Raw genomic sequence first — 20088 nt, forward strand, 5'->3', positions numbered from 1 at the left:
CACACTGTGGAGGGGGGCCGTACACACATTGTCTTGTATACCCCAAATGTGTCAGAAAGTTGTTAATCTTTACACAATACACAAGACAGAACTGCTGCACAACATATCCCTTCTGCAAGATAGATTCGTTTACCACGTTATTCTGTGACATTCGAGCATTTGTGGTCTGTCTATCGGAAACTAATAGACTTTTGCCCTTATCTAAACAGCGAGTATAAATGTTCACAATCAGCTGTGAGGCATAAAGATTAATAAAAGAAAAGCATTAAACATAATTTTTTTCAAATGATAATAATGGTGATCAAATCAAAATGATAATAATGAGAAACACATCAACATGATACTAGCCTAATGATTTCTTAAAATATGATTGATTACATTTGATACAAATATATTTAAAATATAAATGATTAAATGATCAAACATAGCCTAAGCAAATGTTATATTTGTTTATTTTTCTGATTCATCACATTACAATAAAATTAACTGTATTTAGATGGGAAAATATGATTCTCATCTGTTTCATTTCATTAGCCTCCAGATTTGCTTGAAAAAACAGAACCATTAAAGCTTTTTTTGTGACCGTATATATAATATTATAATATTGAAAGTATTGATTTTAGAAATATATTCTTATTACGGATGCATTAACATATTGTGCTTTTTTATATTCATAAATCTAATGACTAGGCTACTTTTAATCCTATTAAAATAATAGGATTTACACATATTCCATTTGCTGGTCCAGCAACCAATCGCATTGCATCTCGCTTAAGGCAAAATCAGTGTTGATCTGAAACCAGACGTTAAGAGTTCTTTTCTTTCCTTAACACTTGTCAGGCAAACGTCATAACTGACCCCAGACCAGTGGTTAGAATGACGTCAGCCGTCCAATCAGAGAGCTCCATGTCACACAGCAGCAGGTTCAGAGTGGAAAGGTTAGCAGGAAGAAGAAATGGCAGCCGGCGCGCTGCGGCGTTGGCAGTGACCAAAATGGCTAATTTCTCGATAGACCATCGCTCACACGTACACATATTACTTTAATATGAGGAACATACTTTAAAATCTGATAGATTTTCAACTAGGAACGCGTTTAAAGACGCATGGCTTTACTGTATGAGATGGTGTGGCGGTTTTTGCACGCGCTGCTCTATGTTCAGCGCGCGCTGCTAGCCTGGTTCCGAGTCCACATCTGGAGATGGAAACGGGCTGTGGTCGGGTTATTACTGCCCCTTGCCCTCGGCTTTCATAATCAGAAAAAGGCTGGACCCATTGGCAAACGGTCTAGCCGCCGGGTTCGCTGGGGAGCCGAAGGCAGGACGTTAGAAAAGCTGCCCATTCATGTGGGGTTATTGATCACTGAGGAGGAGATCCACTATACTGACATTGCCAATCTAGTGGTCTGGTGCATGGCAGTGGGCATCTCATATGTCAGTGTGTATGATAATCAAGGTAAGACTCATCGAGGTTTGCATTGAATAAAGGGAAGTGAATTGCTGTCACATGCATCCAGTCACCTGCCGTTTCTTCAACACTCATGATGACTTGAGCAAAGACTTAAATTGACACATTTAAAGTCTTAGTGATGAACTTTGTGTTCAGATATGATTGCATTAATGCCTTATGTTGAAGTCAAATAGTATGGTTATTGTTGAATGGATTCGTTTATATTACATGCTTAAACTAAAAACTTTTATAATAATTTATAATAGACTTTATAATACCATTATTTGCATTATAATAAGTTTCTTTGAATCCTTTTAGGAGGTTTTGAAATGCATAAGGCCTATTACTCAACTTTTATTCTCATCTTTATAGAGTTACAATGTGTCTGGTCTATTTCAAAACATTCTCTTTCAGCTCAGTATTTCTCAATGAAGCTAGGGGAGTTGGCTATGTGATATGATTTATTTCTTATAAAAACCTTAGACATTTATTTTATGACTGCCAAAAGTGTGGTAAGGGTGAACCGAGATCTGAATCACTGTTAAAAATGACACTCAATTTAAAGGTCAAATTACCTTCTTTTTCATTTATGCCACCGTGGACCAAGAAACCAATTAGCCAGTGTTTCTCAACTAGTTTTGCTTCAAGATCTTTTCTCCCCCCTTTTAAAATGTGATAATCCTATTAATTTTTCTTTATTGATTTGAATGGTCTTTAATATTTTCTTTAATTGCAGTTTATTATTTAGCATGGATTATTCCCTGTCAGAACATACCTGCGTCCCTCCAGTTGAAAGCCACTGATCTATATTGTCAGTAGTGATCAATTTAAAAGACCAGCAAATTTAATTCACTCACGTAATGTCTGACAATATATTGTAAAAATTGTAAGTTGCTGACAATATATTTAGCGCGACTCCAGCATCTGTTATATCAGTGACTTCACAGCATGTTTTTTTATAGTAGTTTCTAATTCTCATGGATGAAGAACATGGAGAGTTTCTCTCTGAAATTGTAGTGTTTATGGGAGTGGGATATCTTAAGGTCATCATCTCTTTGTCACCCTTGTGTCATAGGTGTCTTCAAGAGAAATAACTCCAGACTCATGGAGGAGATCCTGAAAAAGCAGCAGGAGCTTTTGGGAATGGACAGCTCCAAATACTCAGTGGAGTTTTTGAAGAATGGTACAGATAAACAAGAGCATCAAGGTGAGGTTCAAAATATGAGAAAATGACTGTTGCTTTTATTTGAGACACCCACTGTGGGTGGACGCCTGTACAAACCAGTTGGATGACTGCCGGTTTTGTCCCTTTATGTTTCTCAAACACGTCATGTGAATCGTAATGATTACCGGTAGTTGTTTTATCTGTATTCATGACTGGGAATAGGAAACACAAGTTAATACACCACAGGCTTTGTGGAAAAATGCAAACACTTTTATGCTATTTTTATCCAGAAAGATTCATTGTTGCCAAACTCTGTAGGTCAGGAAATTTGTTTTACTTTTCCAAATGTGCCTTAAGCAAGTCATCTTTTGAAGACTATGGAACCTAATCCAGAGTGAGACAGGGATACATGGGAAAACCCACTTTGGTTATTGTTTTACACCTAGGCATAGGCAATATATTTTTTAGAGATCAACAATAAGGACTTTTTCCTGCAGATCCAGTAGGACTAGTAGTTCAGATTTTGCCCTGAAAACATTTATACCAATAAAAAGTTTGGGTCAGTAAGATTTTTTTTTTTTTTTTCAGGAAGAAATAAATACTTCTAATTCAGCAAGGATTAAATTGATCAAACATGACTTAAGTATTACAGCTAACCTTATTTTGTTACAAATACTGTTCTTTTGAACTTCTATCCATCAAAGAATCCTGAATATTAAGCAGCACAACTGTTTTCAACATTTATATAATAATAAATGTTTATTAGCGCTGCTGGAAGTTCAGCTTTGCCATCACACAAATAAATTACATTTTAAAATTATACTAAAATAAAATAATATATGTAATGATATTTCACAGTATTACTGTTTTTACTGTATTTTTGATGAAATAAATGCAACCTTGGTGAGCCTAAGAGACTTTCAAAAACAAACAAATTCTTACTGACCCCAAACTTTTAATTTATATTGTGTTTTATATTCTATTTATTTACTTTTTACCTTTTCTTTGAACCTCTGTCATCTGCATGATCACCAAGGCTTTATGTACATGTACATGTACTAAATACTGCTCTGACTCTAGTTAAAAATCTGTGACTGATCATTTTATCCCTCAGTTTTTCCATCTTGAAACGACATATTAAAATATCTTTGTAACTTTGTATGGGCTTGTTTGAAAGATGTGAAATAATCGCTGCTTTAAGCTCAGTCTCATCACACGTCTGTCTTAAACAGGTAGACTTTGACTTTTAGTCATTTTTTCAATTTCCAAATGAAATAGGGACCATGCCTCACCTGGGTCTTTTAGTGTTTTTACATGTTTTGTCCACACTTCACTTAATTTTGTTTTTTTCTGTCTTTCATTTATAGTTTTATCTTGTCAGTCAGTGGTAAAGGTCTTATCTCCAGACGATGGGCGGCTCAGTATCGTCCAGGCAGCCCAGCAGCTCTGTAGGGCCGTCGAGCAGAAGGAAAGGACATCCAAAGACATTGATGTCAATGTGCTGGACTCATTACTCAGAGGTGAGTAGTTATCAGTCAGCTGACCATCAGCGCAAACTAGCAGTTAAATGAGCATTTAGTCCTGTAATTTGATTCCAGTCAAAAAAACAAACAAACATTAAAGGGGTCATATAATGCCATTTTTGTACAAGCTAATATGATTCTTTAGGGTCTAAATTAAAAGTTTGTAATATACTTTAATTAAAAATTCTCATTAGTATTGTAAGAAAACACTTATTTTACCTGGTCAAAAACAGCTCTGTTTTCAGCACGCCGTTTCAGTGCATATGCCTTTAAATGATAATGAGCTTTGCTCACCCCGCCTCTCTGTTCTGTGCATACACCGTTTGTAACACAATAACCATAACGCGTTGTTCAGTATAAACGTGGAATTATGAATTATATTGAGAACGTCATACATAGAAAACATGCCGTAATGTACCCTGACTGAGTGTAAACCTTAGATGCATTCATTGTGAAGCGTGCAGCTAGCGATTTGCAAAGATTAATATATTAATATAAAGTTTAATAAAGCGTTTCACTCACTTCCGTTCAGCAGGAACACGAATATCTGGTACCGATCCTTTTTAGCAAAGCTTCTTAGCAAATCCAGCTTTATACTGACCCTCGTTTATAAAGCAGTCTGGTGTGTGAAATGATTCGCGCAAACATGAAAGCATTGACGTTGCTCGTGTGGAATATTCCCTTCGAAAACAAACTCAGCCACTGCGTCTTCAGCGGTTCGGATTCAGGAACATTAAAATGACTGTGTTCGTTATTACACCCAAGAACAGAACACCACAATCGCTTAGACGGCATTCTGCTCATAGACAGTGCTCCGGCACATCAACAATGACCGCGCCGGTCCGGTCCGCGCCGCGCAGACTATGATTGACAGCTACCTCATGTGCGAGGGCGGGTCTGTGTTGAAACGCTCCCGTCAATCAACAATCGTGGGAGGGGCGTCCGTTTTATTGACGTCACAAAAACGAACGGCTCGATTTGAGGCAGGGGAAAACATATAAGGAGATTAAAACAAAACCACTGGATGGATTTTTATCATTATATGATGTTTGTGTACAGGCACTGCCAACACACATTTCAGTACAATGAACTTGTAAAAGTGCATGTACCATTATATGACCCCTTTAAGACTACAGTTACAAGCAAATGGGCCGATTCCGATAACGGTTGCCAATTGTTTTCCTTTAAGCAAATGTATTTGTTGTTTATCTGCTTTGTTACAGGCCAAACTGGCCTTAAACAAACAAATAAAAAATCTGTAGCCATTTGAAATTAGAGGTAACCACATTTTCTACTGAGTGAGAGAGGAAATGCTGCAGTAGATTGACTTAGAATGCCCTATTTTACTGTCATGAGTGAATAATGTAGAAAAAATCCAGACTAGTATTAATACAGGTTTACAAGGCTGTTTTCAAATAGGAGCAAGCAGGAGGCGCTTTAGAAGCGGCAGAAATAGCGGTTTCCCCGGTAACGCCTGTACACAAAGCAGCGCAACGCATCAGGAAAGATAAAGAAAGATTCAATCGTAATAACAAAGGAAGTTTTCTAAAGACCGTTAGTTCACTTCAGATACATTCATATAAAAACACCCGTGCTGCGTTTTGACTTTGAAACGTGCAGTGCTCATGTTTATTCAACGATGTCAATGCCAACCACAAATAGATTTTTCCAAAAGGATGTGTTGACATTGTGAACCAATGTATGGGAAACACTGTAATATAATTTGACAGCTATCAATTATAGTTTAACCTATCCATCTTCACAGTCACGCTAAGTAACATGCATCACCACAGAGTGCAAGAGTGAAAAGGGACCCTCTCAAACAGTGTTGCGCCGCGTTCCGATCGTTATTAAAGCGTCATACACCGGTATTGGGGTATATTAAAAATTCATATCATAACAAAAATAAACACCGGTATTCGGTATGAACCGGTATACCGCCCAGCACTAGAGGTAACCACTGCATTTTATCATGATCCAAGCAAAGATGCTGATCACGTGCTGATCGCATGAGGGAAGTGCGCATACTTGTCTTTGCGCAGCTATAACAGACGGTCTTTTGACACAAAGCCTTATTGTGCTTTTGATTTTAGTTTGTTTGACAGCAGTGGCGCAAAACGTGACATTTAAAGACCTTTTGTGTTATTTTAAGAAGTTGAAATATATGTTCAGGCAGCCACAGTCTACTTAATGATTGGGAAGCACTGAAATCTATTTGTGGCGGTCAATGTTGATATTGTGGTGGGCTGCCACAAATAAATCAATGTATGGGAAACACTAAGTATATTTTTAACATTACGTCAGATTCACAATGAAACTGGCCATCAATTACTCTTAATTGTAACGTAGAAATATGCATATTCTGTAAATCTGCTTTGAAACGATGTGTATTGTGAAAAGCACTATACAAATAAATATAAATATTCGCCACCATTCAATTCAATTCATATCACAGATATCACTGCTCTGTTATTGCAGCTCGCTGCACTCATCCTTAGGGTTGAGAATAGTTGGGCACCTCACGATCCAATCCAATTCTGGGAGTCTCGATCGGATTCCAAAACGGCTCTTAATCTACAGTTTTTCTAGTAAATTATTTAGTTTACTGACATTTAAATAAAAAAAAATGTACAAATAAATGTAAGATTCAATTACTTGTGTAGTCATAAGTAGCTATGTTTTAACATAAGTAAAAATTAAATCAAAACAATTGTATAATCATATAGTTTCAAAACATACAAGCAAATACTAAAGAGGAACAACGAAACATATTATCACCAATAAACAGTGCCTTCAATAGCTGAGCAATGAGTGATTTTTCTCAGCTTTACTGCTGTTTACTGATTTACTAATGACATCATTGGCAGCGGGAGATCTAATAGGCTGCTTCATGCTGATGTACAGCTCTATTTTGACGCATCAGATCTTTGTCCTGTCTGTCTAATGACATTTTGTGTTATGACTGTCTAATGACATTACCAACTGTGTTTACAGTCATTTTGCATCATAAAAACATTTTGACATGCATGTGCATTTGACTGGTTACGCGGGGCGCATACAGCACAGCCACTTTTCGCGAGCAGAACCTTTTGTCTGCTGTTTCTATGGTCTCCAAGATCATCTCAGTTACCAAAAGAGCCTGTATTGTTCTCAGTATTCATCTTCAGGCTCACCCTCAAAGAGCTGTTTCTCGTTCCACTGATGCATGTTTTTTCCCATGCAGAGTCGGAAAACATACCTGACCCAGACCTGGTGCTGAAGTTTGGCCCTGTGGAAAGCACACTTGGTTTTCTTCCCTGGCACATCAGACTAACAGAGATTATGTGAGTATGTTTATGTATCAATGTATTTGAGCAAGCACAAACTGTAATTTAATTTAAACCTAGAAATAAACAGTCAATTTAGGATTTTGAAAAACGTACAACAAAGAGATATTAAACATTTTTGTGAGAGGGATATTGTGGGATCGGTAGCATAGTGTGTCCTTGGACATGATTGAGTTCACATGTTGGCGTTTTGCCTGGAGAGTTCACTTAAATCCTTTTGAGAGATTATCAGCACAGATTAACAGCTAAACCTGTCTACACTGGCACAGTTATCTCTGGAAGCTTTCCAAGCACGCGTGATGACGTGCACAGCTCTGTGAGATCACTGCACACATAGACTTGCACTGCATTGCATCATTACCACTGTCACTTTCCACTGTATCTGACATGCTTCATTTTAATCTAGTTTAAACAGCAGGTTTTGTCTAATTAATATGCATGGAGTTTTTGCCACATCAGATTGTCAATGTTGACTGCACTTTAATGTTTTCATTTTTGGATTTGTGAGTTAATTTCAGAAAATGTTGTAAAATAAGTGTTCCATTTAATTTCAGTAGGTCTGTGTACTTATAATGTATATGTTATTTACATTGACATAATACATGCAATAATGCATTATAATTTAATAAAAATAAATATTTTATTAAAAAAGATGCTTACGAAAAAAGTCTGAATCAAGCTAACAAAAATAATGGTGATTTTGCATTGTTCACCACTGTTATTTTTGTTTCACTAGAGGGCAGTGTTTCACTGCTGTTTTTTTGCGGCATTATTAGCAAACTCGATCTGTTTAGTTTCCTTTCCGTGTGTCATGACTGATTCAGTCTTGGACGGTGTTTGTTTGGTGCCTGATAACACTAACCTGACTCCGCCAGATGGATTTGCTCCGCATATCCATCTGGAAACCTTCCGTTGAAGTAGTTTTGGTAAGGAGCGAAAATACTGGTTAGCTGATTGGCCTATGTTGGTGATAGACGGGCCAAATCAACCAATCAGATCAACGAAGCATATGACGTACTAACAGAGCGTATCTTTTCCTCTGAGAAAAGCCTCCAGAGCAGTGTTTTGCTCTTCTTTCAGTGAAGAAATACTCTGTAATTCCGATAAAACTTGCTCGATAGCCACGCTGATGCTAGTTTCATCCGCTGAAGCCGACATGTTCTTTAGACTGAACTGACGCGCTTCTCGTTGCGTCACACCTCAACCCGCCTCAAAGCCAACGCTGATTGGACGTTCGTTTGGTGAACTGCTCCCAAATTTTCTTTAACGGAAAGTATCCAGACTGATCTGCGAGTGAAACCTTGAAAGCTCGCGAGATCAGGATGGTCTCACGAGGCTATGATAACACATCTGTAGACTGTTAATCTGTCAGCTGTTGCACACACAAAAAAATTAAGTGATTACAAGAAATTGATTTACAATTATGCATCTACATTTCAGGTTTATAATTAGCTAAATTTTGATTATCAGCTCCATTATTACCCTGAGGAAACGGATATAGTCCAACCACGTCTGATCATGTTCATTCCACTAAAATTAATTGTGTACATTTGGAAATAACTGAAATTGTGTAATTTACTTAAATGTACACTACCATATAAAGGTTTGGGTTTTAAATGTTTTTTTTTTTAAGAAATTTTTTACTTTTATTCATCGAGTATAGAAATGTGTTATAAATATGTTATAAATTGTTTTACATTTTTATTCAAAATAAATGCTTTTTGTTTTCAACATTGATCATAATAATAATAAATGTTTCTTGAGCAGCAAATCAGCGTATTATAATGATTTCTGAAGGATCATGTGACACTGAAGACTGGAGTAATGATGCTGAAAATTCAGCTTTGATATCACAGAAACAAATTACATTTTAAAACATATTAAAATAGAAAACATATTTGACTATTACTATAATTACTATTTTATTGTGTTTTTGATCAAATAAATTCATCCTTGGTGAGATTTCTTTCAAAAACATTTTAAAAAAATGTACAGAACCCAAACTTATGAATCGTAGTGTACATAAGATTCATATAAAAATATTTTTTTTCCAAACACAAAAAATATTAAACCTTTTTTATTGAAACTAAAATAAAAAAAGCAAAATTTGATTTGGGGCCATTTATTTATTTGACTGGTGTGTTGCTGAAGGATTTATTCTCTCTCCCTTTTTCTGTCCTCTCCACCTGTAGCTCAATGCCTTCCCACATAGACGCCTCTTACGACGACCTATTCGGCGCTCTGCAGTGCTATGCGGTGTGTGAGCAGCGGCTGGGCAAGTGAGGAACAGTCCGCAGAGAGCAGAACTGGGACTGGGTCCGCAGACAAGGAACTGAACGAGCGAGAGGAGGATGGAGGGGGTTCATCCATCCCTCTCTTCATGTTTACAGTACAAGCACTGGAGCCTCTGCGCCAGCAACACGCTCCAGCTGCTCTTCTCCGTCTGGATCATCTCTGCTCCTCTCCGCCAAGCCCTGCTGGGCGTCTCTGTGTATGTGTGTGTCATTATGCTTGTATGTTTGTGTATGTGTGAGTCTCCGTGAGTAACTTCACGCAGAAAAGTACACGAGCGCTGCCCTACGTTATACGTCCACCCGCAAGCCGGTCACAAAGAACATTAAAGAAACGTGGTTATATGGTGTAAATTTACTCTTTTCCTTGGCCGTATCTCTGGACCGTGTCAAATGATGACAGTCTGCGCCAGTGCACTGAACTCTACAGAAGTTGCATACAGTCATCCGTCTTTCATAGCGTGACTTTTGAGCTCTTGGAGAGGGAAGCAGAATAATGTACTGTTGGTGAACTATACGATTAAATGCACTTCTAGTTGCACAGCTGCTTTCAGACAGTGAAAACGTGCGAGGGTTTTCTATTCGACAAATCTTCTGCATGCTTAATCTGTCATATGGCAACTCCATGAAGGCTTTCCAAGCGCGCTGTAAATGGTTGTTTGTAATTGTGTTGTTTGAATGTGCGCGAGCATGCCACAAATGACACCAATTAGCATCAAACCCCGAAGTTTGTCATTTCAAGTGCGTAAATTGATTGCTTTACATTGTCAACCCCCGAAAGCTCTCGTTGTTTGTAATGGCTTGTGGCTCTAATTGTTTTTATTTGATTTTACTTTTTAAGCAGTAAATATTGTTTCATTCAAAAGTCTGTTGTTTTTTTCTCAGTCAAGATCTCTATGGATCAGAAATGTTTCGTATCAATATTTCGTGAGATCCGTAATTTTTCGTTCATAAAATGCTACAGGCTTTTCATCATGCAAGGCCCCTATGAAGAAGTCTTAAATGTGTAAGACTTCCAATGTGTTGCCATTGGAAGGGTTTGCTTGCTAGTGTCCAGCGTGAATGTACAATAAACGTTACTGATATCCTTTTACAGTAGTTGTACTGAGTGGCATTGATTCTTCTGCGGTGGAGTCGACGTCAAAAGAGGAATGATTTTCTGTTGCGGTTTCCTGCTTCTGAATGGTGTACATAATTTTTCTCTTAACTTGAATTTCATCTGACAGTTCTTCATCTGGCTGGCTTTTATCCACAGTGACTTGCATTCAGGCTATATATTTTATCACTGTGCTCCCTGGGAATTGAGCTCATGACATTGGCATTTCGAGCCACATGCTCTACCAGTCACAGGAACTCTGCTGTATTGGCTACTCTATACTAATTCAGCTTTTTGTTCACATACAGTCCTGTTCAAATGTTTGGGCTTGACAAATACAGTAAAAACAGTGATATTGCTAATAATGTTACAATTTAAAATAACTATTTTCTGTTTTAATGTTTTAAAATGTAATTGATTCCTGCGACGGAAAAGCTGAATTTTCAGCATCATTACTCCAGTCTTCAGTGTCACATGATCCTTCAGAAATCATTCTAATTTGGTGATCAAGAAACATTTCTTATCAATGAGGTGTGTGTGTGTATATAAATATGCATATGTATATGTGATAAAAAAAAATTGATACAGGATGCTTTAGAAAAGAACAGCATTTATTTGAAATGGTAATCTTAAACACCTCCATGTCCAAAAATGCAGCTTCTGAAGTAGTTCACACACTTAAGTCAGTGAGGACGGGAGGTGTTATGAACATCTGGGCCACCGATTACATCCCGAGACTTATTCATGGCTTCTGTCAGGTGTCATTTACTGCTTTTTTTTTTTTTTGAGGCAAAAGACTGTGAAAATGGCCATTTTGAGAAGGAAAATGCCAGAACTGCACTTCATTTGATGGTTCAATATCTATTATTTGAATCGACAGCCAACTACAGTTACTAAAATCTGCTTTATATGTTCTCATTGAAGTTTCATTATGCATTGTTGCTGGGATTGAAAATACCTCGTAAATGCATGTTCGCCTCAGGAGGACGGAATAACGCTGTAGATTAACATAAATTTGGCTCCAAGGCTTTAGATTTTCAATGCAGTTTGAAATTTAGTCTACATGTCCCTCATCGTCTTTAATGTATTACAAGCTTTTCCATATTTATTTATTGCTATTTTTCATATCACTTAGATTTCATTTCATATTTTTTTATATGTGGATTTACAACCAGTCAGTGTGTGTGGTTCACAAACCGCAATTGCAAGCAAGATGGGTTTATTACCTCAAGCCTCGTTGAATCTAGTTTTGTCTTTTGTGTCTCTAAAGAGTAGATGAAAGTGAGTGGCTGAACTTGAAAAATACATGACAACTTTTAATTAATGATAGCTGCACTGAGGGAATCTTCTGAGAATAAGTAGCCTATGTGAAGATGTTTGCGAGTATCTGAAGAACAAATTGGTGTGACCTACCTGCGAATGTTGGAAAACAAAAGAGTGTAGCTGGTATACAAGTCATTCTGATGGTTGTTTTGAATAAATTTGAGGTGTCTAATTAATAAATCCATATTACACCTTTGTTTTTAAATGATAATGGAAACTGAGTAGACAAGATGTTCACTGTTTTGCTTGCAGATGTCAGTGTCATAAATTTGAAACCCAGCAAGATGTTTGTGTGATGAAATGCGTTGTTTTTTTTAATCAAATATGTATAATTTTTTATGATGTGTAAATCTGAAATTGTACTGTAAATGTTATACAATTTGTTTGCTTGGAAATTGTATGTAGAGTTTGTATAAAGTTATAAGTTTTATATAGTCATATATTTTGTTTCTGCATGAATAATCATTTTAATGATCAGTATCATATTTTGACCTAAAAGCAGTTGGATGCACATCGTATGGATGGATGGATAGATAGATAGATAGATAGATAGATAGATAGATAGATAGATAGATAGATAGATAGATAGATAGATAGATAGATAGATAGATAGATAGATAGATAGATAGATAGATAGATAGATAGATAGATAGATAGATAGATAGATAGATAGATAGAGCAAAATAGGTAATTGCATCAAATATTGTGTAGGCCTATAATATGATGAAAATATGTCAGAAAGCGTGAATCGTCATGATGTGGTTGAACTTTTCTTTTTGGAAAAAAACTTCATAGACAGTGAAAAAAAGACCTTATACATTCAATAATAGAAAAATGTATTTTAATTAAATTGAATAATTAGTTTAAACAATGACTCTACAGTGTCTAATGAAATGTAAACAATTTGATGGCTTCGTTAAGAAATACAGTATCCATATGGATCTTAAGTCTTGTATCCTTGTGGTCCCATGGTCCCACTTTACTGAAATTGAAGGAGAAGAAAAACTAAATAAAGCAAATTAACTTAAGGCCTACATGACCATAGGCTACGGGCCTTTAATTGATAGTGGATTATGATAGTTTCTGTCAGAATGACCTTCATAGTGTGTTATATGGAGCTTTTTGTTAAATATCCTTCGTTGTTCTTATTGTACGTGTTTCCAATAAAGCAAAAGCCCGCGTGGACCTTCAGTCAGTCAGAGAAGCTCATCGACCGAGCTCCAGTGTTCCTCCCCCCGTGGCTAATAACACAAATATTGCAGCAGCACGCAACACCTTGAATAGAAACAAATCGATTGATCACCAGAGCACATTGAACTGAAGTGCTTAGAAAGAATAATTTAGACCTGTCTACAAAAATAACGTCTTGTGGTGGATTAGCCAAAGTCTAAATTATCATTAGGTTGTTTTAGGGAACACACAACAGTCAGGATGCATTAGCGGACGCATAAATCCACTCAAGGACCTGCTTTATGAGCTCTGCTGTTCCCTCGTTTTTATTGATTTGAATTTGTGCCTATTTATAGCAGACATTGTCAGGTCGTTGTCTTGTTATAGGGTGTTTGTCTTCTGCTGCTCGACAAAGCAGTCATGTTCCAGTCATGTGCCCTCAGCAAAAGGTAAAGATAACGGCTGTTTTATATCAGGATGCTGCAGGCTGCATGAAAGTTTAAATAGATTTGGAACCCAGTCTTTCAGTCAAGAAATTGATTATAAATGATGGCTGTGTTTGGAACAGCATACTAACATACTATTTCTGCAGTATATACTATGTGTAGCACACTGCACACATTTCTGTTTGCATTAACAACTTTTAGCAGTATGCATGCACTCAAGCTGACATTCCATTTCCATTGTGATGATGAATGAACCAAAAGAATTTACGGCCACACGCACGCACGCACGCACGCACACACACAAACTGAATAAAAAAGTATTTTCTTATGCCTAAAATGATAACAGGATGTCACTCCAAAGCAAACCAATGAGGTCATGTGACAAAATAGCATGCTTAAAATGTTTATCTAAATAAACACTGCAGTAGGCCTATACTTTTTAAAAAAGAGTTGGCACTTTCAAGATAAACATGAAGGTGTCCTATATTGTTGACATATGACTTCATCAAGCTTCATGTGTCCAGTTATCATCTTGAAAATAAAATAATGGTATATTTTTTATTTTAAATTGTCAAAATGAAAATGGAAGGTCAATTTGTGCACATTGCGTTGTGTATACGATCGATAGACAGACAGACAGACAGACATATAGATAGATAGATAGATAGATAGATAGATAGATAGATAGATAGATAGATAGATAGATAGATAGATAGATAGATAGATAGATAGATAGATAGATAGATGGATGGATGGATGGATGGATGGATGGATGGATGGATGGTGTAAAGGCTATGAATTCCCATGTGTAATGATCGCACCTGTTGTTAGTATTCTCTCAGTGACCTCTCTCTGTGGTTCAGGCACACAGAATATACTCTACACTGCGGTTTCTCACACAAGCATTATGAGAGTGAATCCTGTTCAGCATGCCGGCCACTGGTTTCCATGACAACAAAGGGGTGATGGATGGTCAAAGCCTGTATGAAAATAGTACTTTCTCAACCTAAACCGGCTGATATTGAACAGACTAATCTATCATTAGTGGATGCTGATTTAAAACTCAAAGCATTTTTAAAAGTGTCAAACCAAATAAAGACAGAGCTTCAAAACAGAGCTTAAACACAAAGATGTGTTGCAAGTAAAGGCAATCCATGTATTGATTTTGAACAAAAACATCCATAACTGTTGGTCTTTTGGCAACACTAACAAGCCTCTCAGCTTAGATGTGTATCCCCCTCAGGAGTGGCTAACTGACCGCGGGCTTCTGCTTTGACATCTTGGTGAACAGGGAATTGACCTTCACACACACACACACACACACACACACACACACACACACACACACACACACACACACACACACACACACACACACACACACACACACACACACACACACACACACACACACACACACACACACACACACACACACACACACACACACACACACACACACACACACACACACAAACTCATGTTGTGTTTTCGTGTTTTATGGGGACTTTCCATAGACATAATGATTTTTATACTGTACAAACTGTATATTCTATCCCCCTACACTAACCATACCCATAATACCCATCACAGAAAACTTTCTGCATTTGTACTTTAAAATAAAAACACCACTATGTGATTTATAGGCTGTTTTCCCCATTGGGACCAAAATGTCTCCACAAGGACAAGGATTTCGGATATTGCCATATGTGGAGACATTTGGTCCCCATAATGTAGGGTTTACCTGGACACACACAGTGCGAACCTTATAAAACATTTTGAATCATCATCTTGAATGCACACTGCGGAAACTGCCAGAGTGGATCAGCCATGTAAGAGGCTATCAGTCCTATTTTTGTTCTCTTTATAAGAGGAATGGAAAAATATATTTGTGCTGTCCCAGACCAGTCATTACTGACAGCCTTTGAACGTCAGCGAGATCTCTGTGCGGTGATTTTTGTTAAAATGAATAAATTAATAAGCCATCTTTGCACACATATGATCAAACAGTGTTGGTGCTTAAGTTTAATATGGTTTGTAGCTCAACAAAACATGAACATGATTTGGATGAAAGTATCTATCTATCTATCAATCTATCTATCTATCTATCTATCTATCTATCTATCTATCTATCTATCTATCTATCTATCTATCTATCTATCTATCTATCTATCTATCTATCTATCTATCTATCTATCTATCTATCTATCTATCTATCTATCTATCTTATATTTACTAAATATCCCTGCATGTATTTATTATAGTACTTATTTTTTTACATTTATTAAATCTACTTGTTATATTTATTTATTACAGCATTTATTAAATCTGCTTATATTTATTTATTACAGCATTTTATTTAATGATGGTCATAAAAAAAAAAAAATCCTTCCCATTGGTTGAAGCGTTCCGTTGGCAGCAGCGGCCTCTAGCGGCCAAACTGTCTGTTTCACTCAAAAACGCACCGCCTCCCAATAATCACGGCAGTCCTGCTCTGGCGTTCAGAAGATGCGCACCGAACCACCGGGAAACATCTGCTCAGAAATCAAACAGACAAACAGGTGCTTCATCTTGCATGAATCTGTAACATCCAACGACCTATAGGAGCCTCCAGCATCCCTCCTCCTCCTCCTCCACCTACTGGAGATACATACACCTGTTTATTCTCACCTGCAATATGGAGAGCTGGAGCTGGTCGGAATAACCAAAGCCTCAGGAATGATCACTGCTTACTGATTGAGCGCTTTAGTTTTCAGCTTTAGAGATGATGCCCGAGCACCAGAACCATGTTGTCACCACTATCGAGACCATTCCACCAGAGACAGTCACTGCATCACCATCGGTGTTTCAGAGGATGAAGAAAGTGTTGAACAGGTAAGAGAAACTACTGGAGATATGGCATCAGGATATGTTTGGGTTTGCCCTTACATCTCAGCAGAAATCAATTCAACTTTGCCATGCTAAGCACATTTATTGAGATGTTTAGGCTATTTTGCATTTGCACCTGGTTTGCTCATCCATGTTAACATCAGAATAAACCGAACCCATCTGTTCTAGTGGCCACATTAGAGTTTATAATAAAGCATCCATATGTAATATTGTTTGTGATAGCTGATCCAAATAATAAACCTGTTTTATATCTTTATTTTAGTGTGTCATCAGCTATAGGTAGGTGAAGCAAGTCCTGTTTTTACGTTCATGAGCAGGGCAGGTTTCTTTTGTCATGTACTGTTGGACAGTGATTTATGAAATATTCATGTTCTAATGGCAAATACTGTAATTGCTTATTGATTCCTACAAAACATCTTTCCAATGTCGTTCCTCTGTCTGCATGCTTGCAGTGAGGAGTACAGATTGTCTTTTTGTAAAAGTCAGGATTCACTTCATCACGGTGACGGAAAGGTCTCGAGGAGAAATGCACACTTTGCCTCTTTTGTCTTGTGATGTGCGCGTCCATCAATCACAAGTGCGCGCAGACGCCAGAGGAGTTCTCTCGACAACGCTTGTTCAGTTGTGGCCACAGAAAACCTGTTGTGTATTTAAACTGAACAAAAGAACAATTCGGCCAAATAAAACTGTTCTGAGCTACTATCTATGTTGAAATCTAAAATCGAATCTTGATGATCGAGTTCTGATGTTGCCAAATAGGCGGGAGCCAATGTCAGAAATTGCCTTTGTTTTTCCAATTGATTCCTTTTTATAGTGTTTTTAACATTTTCCATCCAAAAACCCATCATGCTAGCACACAATGATTCTAGAATATATATATAATCCATTCCAAACAGTGACTTTTTTTTATAAATATATACATAAATATATATTTATAAAAAATAGTCACTGTTTGGAATGGATTTAAATAGGCAAATGCTTACGAGTCTATGATTGGCTCATTATTGCTGTGATTATTGTGTTTCTAGCATGTTATTGGCTACATTTCTTCTAACTCTAATTGATGGAGTTTGTGGCTTTTCATTTCTTAAACAACCATGCAGGAAGACACATTATGCTCATATTCCAGGATGGAATTGCAAGTCTTTGAGATGTTTTTCAGCAGACTTTACATAGTGCTTGCCTCTTACATTGTCAATAGGCCTACAAGATCTTGCCCAAAAATGTATGCACCTCTTAATGGAGATAAATGATGTGATGTTATTTCCATCAAGAGGTGCATACATTTTCAATGAATTTAAGGTCTGGACTCAGAGGTGCCAATTCATGTGAGAAAATAATGTCTTCATGCTCCCTCCCAACCATTCTTTCACAATTTGAACCTGAAGAATCTTGGCATTATCATCCTGACCTTGAATATGGCCATGATGTGTCTTCCTGCATGGTTGTTTAAGAAATGAAAAGCTACACATATAACATTGCAAGAAACATAATAATCACAGCAATAATACACTCTAAAGGTGATGATACACAGGGCAACTTTTTGAGCAATGTTGCTGGGCAATGTCGCCGTCAACGGGCAACCAGATGAGACACAGGGCCCACGACCGATCTAAATTATCCAGATAGAAATTTATTGGCCATTTTCAATGAAAAAAGTACCCAAGGAACAATCGCTCAGCAAGATTGCCCAGCAACATTGCTCAAAAAGTTATGCATTTGCCTATTTAAATACAAACAGTGAGGTTTTTTTTTAACCAGGCTGTGTATAGGCCTATATATACCCCCCTTGAGGCACTTTTGGTGGCATTTCTGCCTCAAGCCATGGTTAATTTCAGATCGTAATTTAGACGTTCCACCTTCAAATGTGTCAAAGTGTTCCTCTGACTTGTTCGAGTTGTTGTGTTTGGTAATTTGCGTGTCTGTGTGTGTGAGGGTATCCGGACGGGAGGTTTCATTGGCTCCAGTTGTGTGTGTGGTTATGCAGAGAGGATGACAGCTGGTAGTCCTAGGTCAGATGAGTCAGGCGGCCCACTCTTTCTCTCTCTTTGCCATCTGCTGGTCCTTTTTATCCCCACAACTTGCCTTTATTTCCCAGAACAATATCCCAGGAGGTGGAATCTGTGCAGGGGCAGATCAGGTTGCACACTGGGTGCTTCTGTGCCCATTGTGAACCTGCCAAAAGTAGAAATTGCTCTTAGGGTGAAAGTAAGGCTGTTCTGACTGAGGAATCTTTTAACCAGTAGGATGCATCATTCCACTGTGTAGAAATTAACATCTTTAGTGCCACATCACTACTGTTATTGCTCATACCCCTAAACGTATGCACAAAAATGTACCATGAAACTTATCCGATACTATTTGTGATACAGATTAGAGTGATGCTTCTAATAAAATGGCTTGTTGAGATAGATTATAGTGTTATTTTGATCAAATCACACTTTATGTTCACTATCTCTATCTGTCTGTCTGTCTGTCTGTCTGTCTGTCTGTCTGTCTGTCTGTCTGTCTGTCTGTCTGTCTGTCTGTCTGTCTGTCTGTCTGTCTGTCTGTCTATCTATCTATCTATCTATCTATCTATCTATCTATCTATCTATCTATCTATCTATCTATCTGTATAGATATAGCTCATAATTTTTGTCAGTATGCAACCACATAGCACTCTGAACACCCTAGCAACCACCTAGCGACGCCTCATTAACCACCTCGAACACGTTAGCAACAACCTAGCAATGCCCTATTACTGTAACCAATAGTGCGATATAAAGCTTAATTGGCCCATGAATGGAGGAAAGATTCAGATTGCATTTATAACCCTCAAGGTTGTTTTACCCTGGTTGATTGTCTTCCATTTAGATTCAATAACCACATAAAGGAACAGTTCACTCAAAAATGTAAACCCTTTATGCTTTTTGGAGGTCTAGAGCGACTAGTAACTGTTGCATGGTAAGAGCAGCATAATGTTTCTTACATTTTTATAATTCCATGGCAAAAAATAACACCCTTTATTTTGTGTGAACTTGTATCAAGGGTAAAACCTGCCATGTTACTGCTTTTCACAGTGTGCAACGGGGTTGCAGAAACAATGTGACATAATAAGATATAAAATATGCAACGTCTATTAATTCCCCATGGCATGTTAGGAGCAGCATTACAGTAAAAAGGAGTTCATCCGCCATTACCTTCGGTAGAGCTGTTTTCCGTCCTCACCTCAAAATGTGTGTGCGTAATGTTCAGCTGAAAAACAGATCCTTTGTTACAGTGATTAATATTGTGCCAGTCCACAGTGATCTCAATCAAAATGTGTGTGTTTTTTGTGGGGGGGGGGGGGGGGGGGGGGTTCTTTTCTCTGACACATGGACAGTGAGGACAGCTAAGCTAAGTCTAATTACATTTAGTCTGTAGAAAAACCC

General features: G+C 37.5%; 2 protein-coding genes across 2 annotated transcripts in view; both read left to right on the forward strand.

Annotated features, from left to right (window-relative positions):
- The first annotated feature begins 916 nt into the window (after positions 1-916).
- On the forward strand, positions 917-10616 carry nus1 (NUS1 dehydrodolichyl diphosphate synthase subunit). The gene is made up of 5 exons (XM_056269132.1): positions 917-1452; positions 2522-2653; positions 3979-4131; positions 7358-7457; positions 9653-10616. Exons 1-5 carry the CDS (start codon positions 1104-1106, stop codon positions 9741-9743), a joined length of 825 nt encoding a protein of 274 aa, XP_056125107.1. The 5' UTR covers positions 917-1103; the 3' UTR covers positions 9744-10616.
- Positions 10617-16255: 5639 nt separating this feature from the next.
- Positions 16256-20088, forward strand: part of slc35f1 (solute carrier family 35 member F1) — a 116689-nt gene continuing 112856 nt past the window's right edge. The window contains exon 1 of the mRNA XM_056269131.1: positions 16256-16660. Within this exon, the coding sequence (XP_056125106.1) occupies positions 16551-16660 (110 nt within the window). The 5' untranslated portion in view covers positions 16256-16550. The remainder of the gene's footprint in view (positions 16661-20088) is intronic.

Source organism: Rhinichthys klamathensis, unplaced genomic scaffold (genome assembly GCF_029890125.1).
Source record: "Rhinichthys klamathensis goyatoka isolate OS25496 unplaced genomic scaffold, OSU_Roscu_1.1 h1tg000281l_1, whole genome shotgun sequence".
NCBI lineage: Eukaryota > Metazoa > Chordata > Actinopteri > Cypriniformes > Leuciscidae > Rhinichthys > Rhinichthys klamathensis.

Excerpts from the sequence above, each read along its gene's own strand:
- nus1 (XM_056269132.1), top strand. The coding sequence starts at position 1,104 with ATGGCTTTACTGTATGAGATGGTGTGGCGGTTTTTGCACGCGCTGCTC. Across the intron at positions 4,132-7,357 it reads GCTGGACTCATTACTCAGAG|AGTCGGAAAACATACCTGAC; the intron begins GTGAGTAGTTAT and ends TTTCCCATGCAG. Across the intron at positions 7,458-9,652 it reads ATCAGACTAACAGAGATTAT|CTCAATGCCTTCCCACATAG; the intron begins GTGAGTATGTTT and ends CTCCACCTGTAG.